This window comes from Bos taurus, chromosome 1 (assembly GCF_002263795.3).
Source record: "Bos taurus isolate L1 Dominette 01449 registration number 42190680 breed Hereford chromosome 1, ARS-UCD2.0, whole genome shotgun sequence".
NCBI classification, from domain to species: domain Eukaryota; kingdom Metazoa; phylum Chordata; class Mammalia; order Artiodactyla; family Bovidae; genus Bos; species Bos taurus.
The window spans coordinates 43,151,286-43,169,459 of NC_037328.1; the positions used below are offsets into that span (position 1 = coordinate 43,151,286).

Below are 18,174 nucleotides of genomic sequence, written 5' to 3' on the forward strand. Positions count from 1 at the left end.
GGAGATACTTATTTTCCAGAAACTTTTAACTCAATGAATGACAAAGAGAGAAAGGGGCAAATGGGAAAATGTAGAATAAATAATTTAAACTGACACGGCGACAAGAAACTTAAGGAGAATAAGAAACTAATTATCTTCTATCCTTTCACCCAATAATCCAAGACTTTCACAAAGTAAAACTGAAAAGGACAGGAAGCTTATCATTTTACTGTGTTTTCTGCCTTATTCTCTTGATAGTGGGAGGGTGGGCAGTGGGAAAAATGAGATACATGTTTGTACAGTAGTGAAGGGGTGAAACTAACATTTTTTTCTGCCTACTGTGATATGTGCCTAAGACACTAAACATGTATTATTAGATTTAGTCCTCATAACTAACCCACTTGCAGATGAAGCTCACCGCGGTGACGTGACCGGTCAGAGGTCCCCTGGCTGGTGGCAGAGGCAAGCTCTTACTCCAGAGCTACCCAGTGCCCCTTCTACAACACCCCGCTGCCTTAGTCTCCTTGTTCTGTCAAATACATTAACTATTTATTTAGCAGAACATTTCCAGTTCATTTCTTTCCATTATTCCATTCAAATGAGCTTTCTTTTTCACTCTGAGGGATTCTATTAGCCTTCACACCTTTTCCCATAGCTTAGAGATTAAGGGAAAGCAGATCTTCCTTTACATACAGCAGCTCCCCTCTATTATACTCTTAACGCAACTTTTTTTTTTTTTAAACTTTACAATATTGTATTAGTTTTGCCAAATATCGAAATGAATCCGCCACAGGTATACCTGTGTTCCCCATCCTGAACCCTCCTCCCTCCTCCCTCCCCATGGGTGTGGAGAAAAGGGAACTCTCTTACACTGTTGGTGGGAATGCAAACTAGTACAGCCACTATGGAGAACAGTGTGGAGATTCCTTAAAAAACTGGAAATAGAACTGCCTTATGATCCAGCAATCCCACTGCTGGGCATACACACTGAGGAAACCAGAAGGGAAAGAGACACGTGTACCCCAATGTTCATCGCAGCACTGTTTATAATAGCCAGGACATGGAAGCAACCTAGAAGCCCATCAGCAGATGAATGGATAAGAAAGCTGTGGTACATATACACAATGGAGTATTACTCAGCCATTACAAAGAATACATTTGAATCAGTTCTAATGAGGTGGATGAAACTGGAACCTATTATACAGAGTGAAGTAAGCCAGAAAGAAAAACACCAATACAGTATATTAACGCAACTTTTAATGAGGCACAGAGCGTGTATCTCAACTCAAACCCAGCACAGCCGGGAAGGAACAGCTGGCACTGCCCCGAATCCTTCCCAGGCTCATTCATTCCCAGACATTCTCATGCCGAGGAGGTTCTTAACGATTTTCTCATTTACATAACATAAAGTAGAGGCTAATTTTTAATTTTAAATGGTCAGCCTAGATAAAATCATTGTTGAATATCAAAATAATTATCAATTTTCTACTTTAAATGATTTCTTTGTATTAGTAAAATTAAAAAAATTTTTCTCGCCACAAGAACCCAATGGCAGAGGGGAATGAACGAATGCTACAGTGACCAAAACTTGAGAGAGATTTCATTCAAGTCCTGCATTTTAGCTTACAGAGATTTGAGGTAATTTTCCATTCTATTCCACTAAATAGCCTTGTTTTTAACTCCCCCTTCATATTGTAAATGTTAACAATTTAGAAAATATCTCATACTTATTTTGCAGTGTCTCAGAGAGCACTTTCCCCATTACTCCTGCTAGTATGCAACACACTTTTTTAGGAAAGAATGGTAATACGGTTTTTAACACAGTAAGATGAAGCGGTAACCTGTGGATAATAAAGCTTTAAATTGATTATTTCAGTAACTGACAGATTTTTTAAAAGTTATTACTTGTGTTCCAGTCTTATAAAAGTGGAAAAATCAGTATTTCTTCTGCCAAGGAAAGGTAAGTATATAAAAGGACTTTATAAAAAGTTAGTATACTTAATTTTTAAAATTCTGAAACTGATTTAATTTTATTTGTCAGATTTATGTATGTGTTATAAACTGTTCGATCTTCCTACTCTATTCCAATCTCAGATAACAGGTACTCAAAGAAAATACCGCATTTCTGTTTTCAGAAATTGTAAAATGTGGGAATCATCGTATAAAGTGAAAATTACCTTGCTTTTCTATAACTGAGTATGAAGCCAAAAATCCTCGTCCAGAAACATGAATTCCACTCATGAACAGCACTGTGACTTCATTGCTTTTTGATTCAATTGAATGGTTCATTTGCAAGCCCAGACCACAGTATTTGCCTAGGATGAAAGAAAAGCAGATATTTGGTATGATTCATAAAGTCAACATTATGTACGATGTAGGTAACAGAATCATAATAATACACCAAGCTGACCAAACTAGGTATTACATTAATCTAAAATGATGACTAGAATATTACTCTGGAGAGAGAATAAAAAAAAACCGGAAGTAATAAACTGTTCAAATGACTCAAAGGCAGAAACAGTGTATTCAGACATCACTGACCTTATAATGACTCAATTTCCTGTGAAACACAAGTATTCCCTTTTAAACAGTGACAAGGAATTAAAAAACAAAATTAAAGTATTTCAGGTAGGCAAGTGGCTCATAAATGAACCAACAGTTAATTGGTGGTATTCTTAACATGTTTCCCATAGGGTTACCCCAGATTTCTGAGCACAGGGACCCCTCCAAACTTTTACAGATCTTCTCAAGTTTTCTTCCAAGAACTGTTGGACTTCTGTCAACCCCTTTAGGTGGTCATGTTCAGTCCTACAGTTTTAACTATGATAACGACAATTCACATTCATGCCTCTATAAAGCCTTTTCCTTGAACTTCAGAAGCATATATCTAACTGCCTAGCAACTTTTACTCTTTAAGGTTTCACAGACATGTAAAAAATAACAGATCTTCTGTCAGAACAGATCTAAGTTTATTAAGATAAAAGAGAAGAAAATAAAAGAATTAAAAGAAAAGATATTGAACCAATAACTAATAAAAATGAGTTTTTCTTATGTGCATGGTAACTTTAACAAATTCTGAATAAAAAGTTCTAAAAATATTTTAAGTTGAGCAATATCACTTTATGTGCTTCCCTTATAGCTCAGTCAGGAAGGAATCTGCCTGCAATGCAGGAGACCCGGGTTTAGTTCCTGGGTCAGGAAGATCCCCTGGAAAAGGAAATGGCAACCCACTTCGGACACGACTTAGTGACTAAGCCACCACCAAATCACTTTAATAAGAGTAATCTGTACTTCCATAGACATCATTTTCAAGGACTATATATTATCATATGAGTAGAAAATGCTAAATAATTCACCTCTATCACCACGACCACCACTCCAACCAGAACTGGTAAGGGAAGTAAGGTCTCTTATATATACAGAAAGTGAAGTCCACTCAGTCGTGTCTGACTCTTTGCAACCCCATGGCCTGTAGCCTACCAGGCTCCTCTGTCCATGGGATTTTCCAGGCAATAGTCCTAGAGTGAATTGCCATTTCCTTCTCCAGGGGATCTTCCCAATTCAGGGATCGAACCCAGGTCTCCTGCATTGTAGACAGACACTTTCCTGTCTGAACCACCAGGGAAGTCTATATATACAGAAGTCAATTGTAAAAAATAACCTAATCAAAATGGACAGAAGACCTAAATAGGCATTTCTTTAAAGAAGACATTCCAATGGCCAAGAGGCACATGAAAAGATGCTCAACACTGCTAATTACTAGAGAAATGAGGTATCACCTCAAACCTGTCAGAATGCTATCATCAAAATTTTACAAATAATAAATGCTGGAGAGGGCGTGAAGAAAAGGGAACTCTTCTATATTGCTGATGGGAATGTAAACTGGTGTAGCCACTATGGAAAACCGTAAAATAAAGCAACCATATGATCCAGCAATCCCACTCCTGGTAATATATTCATAAAAGACAAAAACTCTAACTTGAAAAGACACGTGTACCCACCCTGCCCTGTGTTCACAAAGACACGTGTACCCATCCCGCCCTGTGTTCACAAAGCACTATTTACAACAGTCAAGATACAGAAGCAATCTAACTGTCTATCAACATATGAAAGGATAAAATAAAGATGTGATATATACATACATACATATATATGTGTATGTATGTATATACACATATATACACGCACAGCCATAAAAAGCGAAATATTGCCATTTGCAGCAACATCAATGGACCTAGAGAAGTAAGTCAGACAAAGACGATATATGATATCATTTATACAGGGAATCTAAAAAATAATACAAATGAATTCATTACAAGATAGACTCACAGACACAGTAAACAAACTTATGGTTACCAAAAGGGAGAGAGAGAGGTGGGGAGGGACAAATTAATATGTTTAAAAGGGACTCAGTAATATCACTAAGAATAGATTTGCCTTTCCTTCTAAAGAAGGAAAGATTAGGACTACTTAGTCACTGTTCACTTTGATTTCAGGGAAAGTGGCTATTTCAACATTATTTTGTTCATGAATAAATGACAGATCCAGTATTTGCACATTTTAAGATGAATAAGGTTCATGAGAACCCCATGCTGCTAAGTCACTTCAGTCGTGTCCGACTCTGTGCGACCCCATAGAGGCAGCCCACCAGGCTGCCCTGTCCCTGGGATTCTCCAGGCAAGAACACTGGAGTGGGTTGCCATTTCCTTCTCCAATGCATGAAAGTGAAAAGTGAAAGTGAAGTCGCTCAGTCGTGTCCGACTCTTAGTGACCCCATGGACTGCAGCCCACCAGGCTCCTCTGTCCATGGGATTTTCCAGGCAAGAGTATTGGAGTGGGGTGCCATTGCCTTCTCCGGAGAACCCCATGAACAGTATGAAAAGGCAAAATGATATGACACTGAAAGAGGAACTCCCCAGGTCAGTAGGTGCCCAATATACTACAGGAGATCAGTGGAGAAATAATTCCAGAAAGAATGAAGGGAAGGAGCCAAAGCAAAAACAATACCCAGTTGTGGGTATGACTGGTGATAGAAGCAAGGTCCAATGCTGCAATATTGCATAGGAACCTAGAATAGTCAGGTCCATGAATCAAGGCAAATTGGAAGTGGTCAAACAGGAGATGGCAAGAGTGAACATCGACATTCTAGGAATCAGTGAACTAAAATGGACTGGAATGGGTGAATTTAACTCAGATGACCATTATATCTACTACTGTGGGCAGGATCCCTAAGAAGAAATGGAGTAGCCATCAAGGTCAACAAAAGAGTCCGAAATGCAGTACTTGCATGCAATCTCAAAAACGACAGAATGATCTCTGTTCATTTCCAAGGCAAACCATTCAATATCATGGTGATCCAAGCCTAGCCCCAACCAGTAACGCTGAAGAGGTGAAGTTGAATGGTTCTATGAAGACCTACAAGACCTTTTAGAACTAACACCCAAAAAAGATGTCCTTTTCATTATAGGGGACTGGAATGTAAAAGTAGGGAGTCAAGAAACACCTGGAGTAACAGGCAAATTTGGCCTTGGAATACGGAATGAAGCAGGGCAAAAGCTAATAAAGTTTTGCCAAGAGAACACACTGTTCATAGCAAACACCCTCTTCCAACAACACAAGAGAAGACTCTACACATGGACATCACCAGATGGTCAATACCGAGATCCGATTGATTATATTCTTTGCAGCCAAAGATGGAGAAGCTCTATACAGTCAGCAAAAACAAGACCAGGAGCTGACTGTGGCTCAGATCATGAACTCTTTATTGCCAAATTCAGACTTAAATTAAAGAAAGTAGGGAAACCATTAGACCATTCAGGTATGACCTAAATCAAATCCCTTATGATTATACAGTGGAAGTGAGAAATAGATTTAAGGGACTAGATCTGATAGACAGACTACCTGATGAACTATGGACGGAGGTTCATGACATTGTACAGGAGACAGGGATCAAGACCATCCCCATGGAAAAGAAATGCAAAAAAGCAAAATGGCTGTCTGAGGAGGACTTACAAATAGCTGTGAAAAGAAGAGAAGCGAAAAGCTAAGGAGACAAGGAAAGATATACTCATTTGAATGCAGAGTTCCAAAGAATAGCAAGGAGAGATAAGAAAGCCTTCCTCAGCGATCAGTGCAAAGACATAGAGGAAAACAACAGAATGGGAAAGACTAGAGATCTCTTCAAGAAAATTAGATATACCAAGGGGACATTTCATGCAAAGATGAGCTCGATAAAGGACAGAAATGGTATGGACCTAACAGAAGCAGAAGATATTAAGAGGTGGCAAGAATACACAGAAGAACTGTACAAAAAAGATCTTCACAACCAAGATAATCACGATGGTGTGATCACTGACCTAGAGCCAGACATCCTGGAATGTGAAGTCCAGTGGGCCTTAGAAAGCATCACTATGAACAAAGCTAGTGGAGGTGATGGAATTCTAGTTGAGCTATTTCAAATCCTGGAAGATGATACTGTGAAAGTGCTGCACTCAATATGCCAGCAAATTTGGAAAACTCAGCACTGGCCACAGGGCTGGAAAAGGTCAGTTTTCATTCCAGTTGCAAAGAAAGGCAATGCCAAAGAATGCTCAAACTACCGCACAATTGCACTCATCTCACACACTAGTAAAATAATGCTCAAAATTCTCCAAGCCAGGCTTTAGCAATACGTGAACCATGAACTTCCGGATATTCAAGCTGGTTTTAAAAAAGGCAGAGGAACCAGAGATCAAATTGCCAACATCCACTGGATCATCGAAAAAGCAAGAGAGTTTCAGAAAAGCATCTATTTCTGCTTTATTGACTATGCCAAAACCTCTGACTGTGTGGATCACAATAAACTGTGGAAAATTCTGAAAGAGATAGGAATACCAGACCACCTGACCTGCTTATTGAGAAACCTACATGCAGGTCAGGAAGCAACAGATGGAACTGGACATGGAACAACAGACTGGTTCCAAATAGGAAAAGGAGTACGTCAAGGCTGTATATTGTCTCCCTGCTTATTTAACTTCTATGCAGAGTACATCATGAGAAACACTGGGCTGGAAGAAGCACAAGCTGGAATCAAGATTGCCAGGAGAAATATCAATAACCTCAGCTATGCAGATGATACCACCTCTATGGCAGAAAGTGAAGAGGAACTAAAAAGCCTCGTGATGAAGATGAAAGAGGAGAGTGAAAAAGTTGGCTTAAAACTCAACATTCAGAAAACGAAGATCATGGCATCTGGTTCCGCATCTGGTTCCATCATTTCATGGCAAATAGATGGGGAAACAGTGGAAACAGTATCAGACTTTATTTTGGAGGGCTCCAAAATCACTGCAGATGGTGACTGCAGCCATGAAATTAAAAGATGCTTACTCCTTGGAAGGAAAGTTATGACCAACCCAGATAGCATATTCAAAAGCAGAGACATTACTTTGCCAACACAGGTCTGTCTAGTCAAGGCTATGGTTTTTCCAGTGGTCATGTATGGATGTGACAGTTCAACTGTTAAGAAAGCTGAGTGCCGAAGAATTGATGCTTTTGAACTGTGGTGTTGGAGAAGACTCTTGCAAGTCCCTTGGACTGCCAGGAGATCCAACCAGTCCATCCTAAAGGAGACCCATCCTGGGTGTTCATTGGAAGGACTGATGCTGAGGCTGAAACTCCAATTGTTTGGCCACCTCATGCGAAGAGTTGACTCATTGGAAAAGACCCTGATGCTGGGAGGGATTGGGGGCAGGAGGAGAAGGGGACGACAGAGGATGAGATGGCTGGATGGCATCACTGACTCGATGCACATGAGTTTGGGTGAAATCCGGGTGTTGGTGATGGACAGGGAGGCCTGGCATGCTGCGATTCATGGGGTCACAAAGAATCGGACACGATTGAGCGACTGAACTGAAGTTTCACGTGAGAAAATGTACCTTGAGACCTTTACTCTTACTTCACACATTCACAAAGAACAATCTGGATGGACTGAGGATTTAAATGTGGAGAAGGGGAAAATTAAAGCATTTAGAGGAAAACCCTGAGAACATCTTCATAACCTGTAAGGGGGCAAACATTTTAAAACAGAATGTGAAAAGTATTAATACTAATCATGAAAAAAAAAATTGTGAACATTAAAATTAGGTTAAAATTAATGTTTGATTATCAAAAGATACCAATATAAAGGAATAAAAAGGAAAGGTATATTAAGGGAGAATATTTGTAACATTTATATCTAAAAAGAACCCATAACCATTTATATCTAAAAAGAACCCATATATTTAGAATATATAAAAGAACCCCTACAAATGAGAAAATAATCATCCAATAGAAAAAAATGCATTAAAAACTTCAAGATTCTTCACAGAAGACATTCAGTGGCTAATAAATACATGAAGAGAGAACAATATCATTAGCCATTAAATAAGGCAAAGCTACAACGTGATATCTGTTCATACAAACTAGAAGTGTGATCAAAGAAAAAAATAGAGAACAATAACTAGAACTCTCCTACATTGGTGGTGGGTGTGGAATGGCACAACCACAGAGGTTCTTGGCAATATCTACCAAAGCTGACCATATGGACACTCAGTTTAGTTCAGTTCAGTTGCTCAGTTGTGTCCGACTCTTTGCGACCCCATGAATCGCAGCACACCAGGCCTCCCTGTCCATCACCAATTACCAGAGTGCACTCAGACTCACGTCCATTGAGTCAGTGATGCCATCCAGCCATCTCATCCTCTGTCGTCCCCTTCTCCTCCTGCCCCCAATCCCTCCCAGCATCAGAGTCTTTTCCAATGAGTCAACTCTTTGCATAAGGTGGCCAAAGTACTGGAGTTTCACCTTTAGAATCATTCCTTCCAAAGAAATCCCAGGGCTGATCTCCTTCAGAATGGACTGGCTGGATCTCCTTGCAGTCCAAGGGGCTCTCAAGAGTCTTCTCCAACACCACAGTTCAAAAGCATCAATTCTTTGGCGCTCAGCTTTCTTCACAGTCCAACTCTCACATCTATACATGACCACAGGAAAACCCATAGCCTTGACTAGATGGACCTTTGCTGGCAAAGTAATGTCTCTGCTTTTCAATATGCTATCTAGGTTGGTCAGGGAACCAACAATTCCTCTTCTAGATACAGAAATATGCATTAATGTTCACCAAAAGATAGGTGATAGAACATTCACAGCAAACAATTAATAACAGCCAAAAAGGGTTATTCATATAGTGGATATATCTTAGTTTCCTTATTGTCAGAAGTTTAGCTTGCTTCTGATTTTTCTACACAGTGAATAATATTGCAATAAACATTTTCCTAACATAGCTTCTATCTTTTAAAATATTTAAGAGTGATTTTTAGAGTGATTTTTAATATTTGCTTCTACACTGCTACTTAAGTGAGCTATGCCAGTTAATATAGCCTCAATATTAAAAAAAGACAAATTTCATCACACCACTATATTAAAAGCTATGTTTTTAACCAATCCAAGAGTAAGGGAGGTCATATACTTAGCTCTAAAACTTTTACATTTCTCTGATTATAAGAAAAGTTGCCTCCTCCAATATCCTCCTTCATAATGGCAGCATGGACAAAAGAGCACCCAAATTTTTTTCAGTACCCATGATGGTGACCAAAGGGTCCTGACTGAAAATGTTTTTGCGATCATGCGGATCAAAATATCTGCAAAGCAATACCAATCTTCCTCATCAAATTTTTCTAAGTAGGCTTTTCTTCTCTCTTGTGAAACTTTCTACCTGAACTGAGAACTCTAAGACTTTTTCTCTGGAAAATCAGCACATTTCTGGATAGAGGAAAGCTCCATACTCAGAAAAGGTAAATGACTCAAGGCACTGGCTCTTATTAAGTTGACAGCTTCTTTTAGGACAGCTGGCAGAGTTTTCTTATACTAAGTACACTAATGTGAAAAGCAATGAGTTATAACTGTGTGGACTTCAGCAAAACCAAATGTGCTGCCAAGCATCACAGGTGAGACATACATAGCATACCAAGAAATTTCTTTCAAAGATTTTCTGGAAAAGTAAACTTTTTACCACTAATAAGATGTCAAAGACTTTTTAACATTTCCTGTAAGGGTTCACAAATAGGAGTTCTTGGGCACGGTCAGCATCACATGGCCTAGTTTTATCCAGCTGAATGACAATGAGAAATGGGACAGGTGTCAATTCCTCACTAACCTGTCTCAAAACATTAGAAAAAACATTCCGAAGGACACCATTTACAGAGACAAAGCTTTAGCATTTCTCTGTTCTTGTCCACAAACCAGCTTGACCATTCTAGAGTACACAGATTCACTAAGGCCTTTTGAAATGCATGTGGCTTCTGTACTTTCCAATGCAACAAACAACCTCATACAACTCTTCTGCATTAGGAACAAATCCAAGTTAAATGTGGGTACCCATCCAGCTTCTAATTAAAAAAAATTCACAGTAATCAATGTATTTTTGTGGTAAACACATATGAGATGACTTTAGCCTTCTTGAGATCATGTTTTCACAGACCAGGACTTTATCTCACATGAAATTCTTACATGGCTCTTATGTCTACTACATAAGATGCCCATAATCATTAAGATTAGAGATCACTTCTTTAACTCCTGCCCATAAATAAAATGTTAATGATGATTTTATTGTAATAACTTCTTTCAAATCAAATAATTTATACTTTAACTTGATGTAAAATAATACTTTTTTTTTGACAAAGAAAACTTTAAAAGAAACTCCAAGAATGAAATTTATTTTATTTTTGTTAGGGTCACAAATCCCTAAAACATATCAAGAGATTTCATGGAGTCTAAAAGTAATTTAACTGGCAAAGGTTAATGAAAGACCCATCAGGGGAGACAAAGACACTTAAAGATATCCCATGCATAGCTAGAAAATACTGAAAACTAAATCCACTGGTAGATAAGATGACTGACCTCAGAGAAGGAACTTAAAAGCAAAGAAATCCTGAATAGGGGAATTTTGGATAGGAAACACTTCGGTGGGAAAAGTAGGTTAAAAGTAGCAGAGAGATATGGAAACTGTATGGCAAAGATGGGGACGTGATCAAATAAGAGCAGGAAATTTAGGATCTTGCAAGATTATATATATATATATATAAAGGATATACAATCCCTTCCCTTCTATAGCCTCTTCTCTTGAGGGGAAAAAAAAAGTAGGAAAGAAAAATTTACTACACTAATAGAAGAGGGCTATCATGAACTTATGATAAACTACAAAACTTGTAAACCATATAAACCACTGCAAACTGCCAGTATTGTCCACAGAAATACTTAGGCATTGTCTTTATCTATTTAAACAAAAAAGGTAGGAAAAAAAATGAGAATCTCAGCAATTCAATTTATGGAAACCCCCTCATCCCCCAAAATGATGGTAAAACAGAAAGAAACTGGAACACAGCACTAAACTTAATTAAATGTCCTCAAACAAGCAACTGGGGATATGGCAAAACACCTCGAAACAGAAACTCAAAAACTAAGAACAGAAATGGACCAAAAGTAGGGAAAAAAAAGAGTTGGCTGATCTCAGAAAAGAAATGCTTTAAAAAAGTGACAAAATTATGTCAGAAATATTACAAGGTGCACAAGGAATAATATTCGAATGCAAATATGATAATAAATGTTGAAGAAAAGAACAAATACAATGAGAAAAGGAAACTGAAAAAAGTAAAAAGTATCAGTGAGAACGTGGCTTAAATGAATGTGATTGAAACAGCAAAGAAGGCTGTTTTCTTACAATTAAGGTATTTTAAAAAGATACACACAACAATGGAACAGAAATAACATTAAACTATAATTCAAGAAAGTTTTCTAGAATCTAAATAGTGAAAGAGCTCATTGGATACAGTGAAAACTAACCCAATGATAAACTTCAATACATATCCTTGTAAAACTGTTTGACTTTAAAGGAATCTTTACGTAAGCTTCAATACAAAAATTAAGTATCTTATAAGGGCAAGAGAATTCAATTAGTATCAAACTTCTCGAAAAACAACAACATAAAAAAGCCAGGCAATAATGGAAGAGCATTTTTTTTTAACTCAAAGGATGAAAAAAAAAAAAAAAATCAAAGAATGAACATATGAACCAAAAACTTACATATAAGATCAAACTGATACTCAAGGTAAGAAAAAGTTTTAAATTAAGCAGCTCTAAACATGCAAGATAACTGTACTCAAGTCTCTTTTAAGGAATCAATCTATTCAAAGATGAACTTCACTCATTTAAGATACATTTGGGAGAACTTAAGTAAAAAGACTGCCAGTGAGCATTTAATATATTTAAACAGTGATAAAAGTTGGATGAGTTGAAGATTAAGATATTATATGATACAGGCTATATGTTATAAATTTTGTTCTGTCAGAGTAGAAATGAGGAAAGCAGCAGGAAGGAAAGAGGAAAGAATTAGGTTGGTACAAATGTAATTGCAGTTTCGGACTGTGAATTTTATATCATTATAAATAGGCTCCAACACATATTTATTAATCGAAATAGGAACCATTACAATCAGTACATTTTTGCCCATGAGAAATATGCTTTCTTATTCTTGTAGCATAAAAATTGTGTTTCAGGATTTGATAAACTCTTTTAAAACATTTTCTGCCTCCTGCTGGTTGTGGAAGCATTTTCCCCACAAAAAGTCGTCCAGATGCTTGAAGAAGTGGTAGTAGGCTGACGAGAGGTCAGGTGAAAATGGTCAACGAGGCAAAACTTTGCAGCCCAATTCATTCAACTTTTGAAGCACTGGTGTGAGACATGTGGTCAGGCTTTGTCATGGAGAGGAAGCGGGCCATTTCTGTCGACCAATGCCGGCTGCAGGCATTGCAGTTTTTGGTGCATCTCATAGATTTGCTGAGCATACGTCTCAGATGTAATGGTTTTGCCAGGATTCAGAAAGCTGTAGTGGATCAGACCAGCGACAGACCACCAAACAGTGACCATGACCTTTTTTTGGTGCAAGTTTGGCTGTAGGAAGTGCTTTGGAGCTTCTTTCCAGTCCAACCACTGGGCTGGTGATTGCCGGTTGCTGTATGAAAGCCACTTTTCATTGCAAGTCACAATCTGATCAAGAAATGGTTCCTTATTGTTGCACAGAATAAGAGAAGACGATACTTCAAAACGACAATTTTTCTGATTTGTGGTCAGCTCACGAGGCACCCACTTACTGAGCTTTTTCACCTTTCCAATTTGCTTCAAATGCCAAACGACCATAGAATGGTCGACACTGAATTCAGCAACTTCTCGTATAATTATAAGAGGATCAGCTTCGATGATGCTCTCAATTGGTCATTTTCAACTTCTGATGGCTGGCCATTACGCTTATCTTCAAGGCTCTTGTCTTCTTTGCAAAACTTCCTGAACTACCACTGTGTTGTATGTTTGTTAGCAGTTCCTGGGCCAAATGTGGCAAGTTGTCTCTGCTGCTTTTTGACCCATTTTGAAGTCAAATATAAGAAAATCACTTAAATTTGCTTTTTTGTCTAACATCATTTCCATAGTCTAAAATACATATAAAATACACAGCAAGTAATAAGTCATTAGCAAAAAAAAAAAAAAAACACAGTGAAAGACATGTAGTAAAATGAGGTATAACATAACCATATTTATTTCAGAATGTATTCAATATCAAATGGTAAATTTCAACAAGGCAAAAATCACAATTACTTTTGCACCAACCTAATAGAACAGTTCACTGAATGTTATATGAATAAAAGATAGGAGTTACAGGCAACTGGTAGGAATGAAAAGACACCATGAAAAATAGACAAATCAGATAATAAAACATGAAGTCAATGGGATTAAAGGCATTTAAGAACATAAAATCAAATAAATTGGAAGGTAATACTTAAAACTACAAAACTTATTTAAACTCCAAAAGGAGTTTAAATATAGATGAAAAGAAAACAATACAAAGAAATAAACACAGCAAATATAAAACACATGACTGATTATACCTTAAAATAACATGAGTTAAGCCAAAAAAAAAAAAAAAAACAGTTTTATAAACAGATAAAACAGGTCTTAGCTTTAATTATTTAAAAAAAATATTTTCAATTTGGTTCATAAAATGAGACCCTCAAGTATGTAATACACAAGAAATACATCCCAAACAAAATGATTCAGCAAGGCTAAAAGGAAAGGAATGAACAAAGACAGGAATGCCAAGCAAATGAATGTAAAAAGAGATGAGGAGGAAGGTGTCTATGTGATACTAATATCAGACAAAGAAAAATGCAAACTAAAAAGTACTAAATATGACAAAGGAGAAACTTTTTAATGCTAGAAGTCACTATTTAAAATGAAGACATTATAATTATGAATAGCTATGCAACGACATTGCAATCACCTTTATAAAAGTAAAAACCCAAAGATATGCCGAAAGAACAAAGACACTAGAAACAGATCAAGTAGATAAAAATATGAAAACCTAAACAGCATAATAAGATATTTTGGATGCATATTAAACTTTATATCTTACTATTAGAGAATAAACCATCCTCTCAAGCATACATCAGACAGTCACAAAAAAAGATATCTTAGGTTATACATAAAAGCAAGTTCCATAAAGAAGAATATTATAATTTTTCTACGCACAATGCAATAAAACTAAAACACTATTAACAGTAACAGTATGTGTACAATGTTTATTTTAATACTAACTACCTGAGGATCAACTTGGAGGCAGTGAGCTGATACTCTCAATCTAAAGCAGCACTACTGAGAATTTGGGCCAGACAGTACTTTGGGGGCCTCCTAGATGCCAGGAACACTGCCTGTCCCCGGTGGGACAACCAAAAACATCTCCAGACATCTCCAGTGTCCCCTTGGAAGGCAAAATACCAAACTTCTGAGAACATTGTCCAAAGAGAAAATGACAAAGCTTGCAAAAAGAAAAATCAGTTGACTGAGGTTTAGAGAGTTAAATTAAGCATGAGGCTGAAGCTAAATACAAGAGTTACAGGTCCAGCTAGGATTTAGAGAGAGAGAAGGGTAAGGATTAGGATAATTTGTAATAGAAATCTGAGCGAGTTAATGAAGGAAGATATTACCTCTGGGTGGTTAGCTTTCATATAAGTTGTGTTTGTTGTATAAAAAGTTTGTCTCTCTTATGTTTGTGCATCAGTTAACATATTCTAGTCACTGTAGAAAACAGATTTTTCAGGGCTGACATTTGTTTTGATTGGTCAATACCTATGTTGAAACTACTATTAAATATTTTATAATACTGACTGTAAAGAAAAAATAATGTCAGAATAGGGAGTTCCCTGGTGACCCAGTTGTTAGGATTCTGGCCTTTCACTCTTGTGGCCCAGATTTAGTCCTTGATCAGGGAAATGAGATCCTGCAAGCTGCCACGTGCCCCCCTCACCCCCCAAAAAAATGGTTATTTCAAAATAAATAAAGGAAAAAGCTAAAAGGAAAAAGTTAATGTTTACTAGAAAGTTGCTAGTTTCAACAGTTTAGGGTAAGTGGCTGCTGCTGCTGCTTCAGTCGTGTCCGACTCTGTGCGACCTGATAGACGGCAGCCCACCAGGTTCCTCTGTCCCTGGGATTCTCCAGTCAAGAATACTGCAGTGGGTTGCCATCTCCTTTTCCAATGCATGCATGCATGCATGCATGGTCGCTTCAGTCGTGTCCGACTCTGTGTGATCCCACGGACAGCAGCCCACCAGGCTCCTCTGTCCACAGGATTCTCCAGGCAGGAATACTGGAGTGGGTTGCCATTTCCTTCTCCACAGGGTAAGTGGACCATGTAGTAAAAGAAATTAAGGAGTAATGTCACCACCACCATGTGTGCATGCTCAGTCAGGTCCTGCTCTTTGCAACCCCATGGACTGTAGCCCGTCAGGCTCCTCTGTCAATGGAATTTTCCAGGCAAGAAATATTGGAGTGAGTTTGCAATTTCCTATTCCAGAGGATTTTTCCAACCCAGGGATAGAAACCATGTCTCTTGTGTCTCATGTACTGGCTGGATACCTGTTAATACCTGCCAATAGATACCTACTAATAGCTGGTATCTATTACTCTATAGCCTAGGGGTTGAGGTTATAGACTTTGCTGTTAGCCAGACCTTAATTCAAGTCCCAACTCTGCCTATACGACTTTGGGCAAGTTGCTTACTTTTTTAATTTATCTGTTTTATGGGAATAATGTGCAGGATTCTTGTAGGACTCAATACAATCAAGCATGCCAAGGGCTTACAGTAAGAGACACCAATTCTGAAGCCAGGCTGCTTAGGTTTGAATTCCACACAGCAATTCGCCAGCTGTATGACCTTGGGCAATTTATTCAACCTCTCTGTGCTGTAGTTCTCTCATCAGTAAATGGGGGTGATGAAAGTACCTATCTCAAGAGTTCTTGTGAAGACTACATAAGTTAATTGACAAAAGAGATTTGAATAGTACCTGGCACAATGCAAGCACTGCATGCATGGTAGTTATTTTCAATATTAAACTGAGCTTCTACAGAATAAGAAATAAAAAAAATTAGAAATCATTATCATCATTACATACCTAATATTATCATTACTTTAGCTTTTTCAAAAGGTTTGGTGGTAAAGAGAAAGAAAACATATTTACTTTTTCTCTTAAACAAGGAAGACCTAAGCATATTATAGAGAAAGGGGACAAACAATACAGAAAGAGAAACTTCTCTGAAAACATAATAGACACAGAATCATTTACGAGATGAAGCCCTGAGGACCTCAGTTTCCCTCTTTGTAAATATTATCTGAAGAATCTAAGAGACACAATTTTTAAAGATACTTTGGATGAAGGTTTAAGACAGAATATATATCTTTAAATATACCTTTGAACACAGACACACATTTACATTTATTTTACAGAATGCATTTTCCTTTAATAGCTACTAGGTTTTAAAATATTTAGCTTCTCTTTTAGAGATCTACCCACAAATTACTTCATCTCCCCAAAAGTTCATTTAAAATGGAAATTTTAAGCAAAATCCAGGAAGAAAATATATACAATAGAGTGGGAAAAGGACACAAGTAAGCAAAGATTTTTCTCTTAAATATTTGTTTTTAAATTTCACGTTTGGACTAATTATCAACAATATCCATCAGGGAAACGATGCTGCTGCTGCTGCTGCTGCTACTACTGTGTCGCTTCAGTCATGTCTGACTCTGTGCGACCCCATGGACTGCAGCCCACCAGGCTTCTCCGTCCATGGGATTCTCCAGGCAAGAACACTGGAGTGGGTTGCCATTTCCTTCTCCAATGCATGAAAGTGAAAAGTGAAAGTGAAGTCGCTCAGTCGTGTCCGACTCTTAGCGACCCCATGGACTGCAGCCTACCAGGCTCCTCCATCCATAGGATTTTCCAGGCAACAGTACTGGAGTGGGGTGCCATTGCCTTCTCCAGAAACGATGCTAGTAGATGTCTATGAACCAAAATAAAATATTGGAGTTATATACGTATAGAAAGTTAAGATTAACAACAAATGAACTTAATTTTCACCTCCATGATTGTGGGGCAACCACAGAGCAACCACTATGTCTCAGACACCAAAGATTAAAGAATAATCAAAGGGGAAAAGCCACAATGAAAGTTTTTCTCATTCCAACACAATCTGCCTATCAAAGGAACAGATCTGGAGAGCCAGTCTTAACTCTATCATTAAACACATCCTTTTTGTCTGTGAAAACAGGTACCGCTACACTAATTTCACAAAGATTTCTGGACAGTCTAGCTACTTAGAAAGTTGTTATATAGTATCATAAAACACTCATATGTTTAAATAATGTTACATATTACTGCCCACTCTTTAAAGAAAATAGAAAATAACCATGTAAGCCAAAAGTGCTTTATCAATTAAGTCACATTCTAATGATTTACAATTTAAAAAGTGATTCCTTGAGAAACATTCCTTTCGCTTTCTTGATTATTCCATAATACAATCTTTCAGGGGATAAAAGTCCCTAAAATTAACACTTACAGGGGGAAAAAAAAATCTAAGCTTTATACCAATGTAGGAACCATATTTATAGGAAAACACAGCTCATTTGAAGCTGCCTCTGTTCAGAAGGGACCCTGAGAAAAGATAACACAGAAAACAGGATTCTTTACCATTGTCACTGGAATCCTAATGCCCACATATATTTGTTTCTATCCTATAATTCCTGGCATATCTACCTAATCAGAATATTAAACAGTTATTCTTGAATGACCTTTATTTCTCTGC

General features: G+C 37.6%; 1 protein-coding gene across 1 annotated transcript in view; it reads right to left on the reverse strand.

The window, feature by feature from the left end:
* Positions 1–18,174, reverse strand: part of DCBLD2 (discoidin, CUB and LCCL domain containing 2) — an 82,714-nt gene that overhangs the window by 39,202 nt on the left and 25,338 nt on the right. Inside the window, exon 3 of the mRNA NM_001205911.3 lies at positions 2,157–2,294. Within this exon, the coding sequence (NP_001192840.3) occupies positions 2,157–2,294 (138 nt within the window). The remainder of the gene's footprint in view (positions 1–2,156; positions 2,295–18,174) is intronic.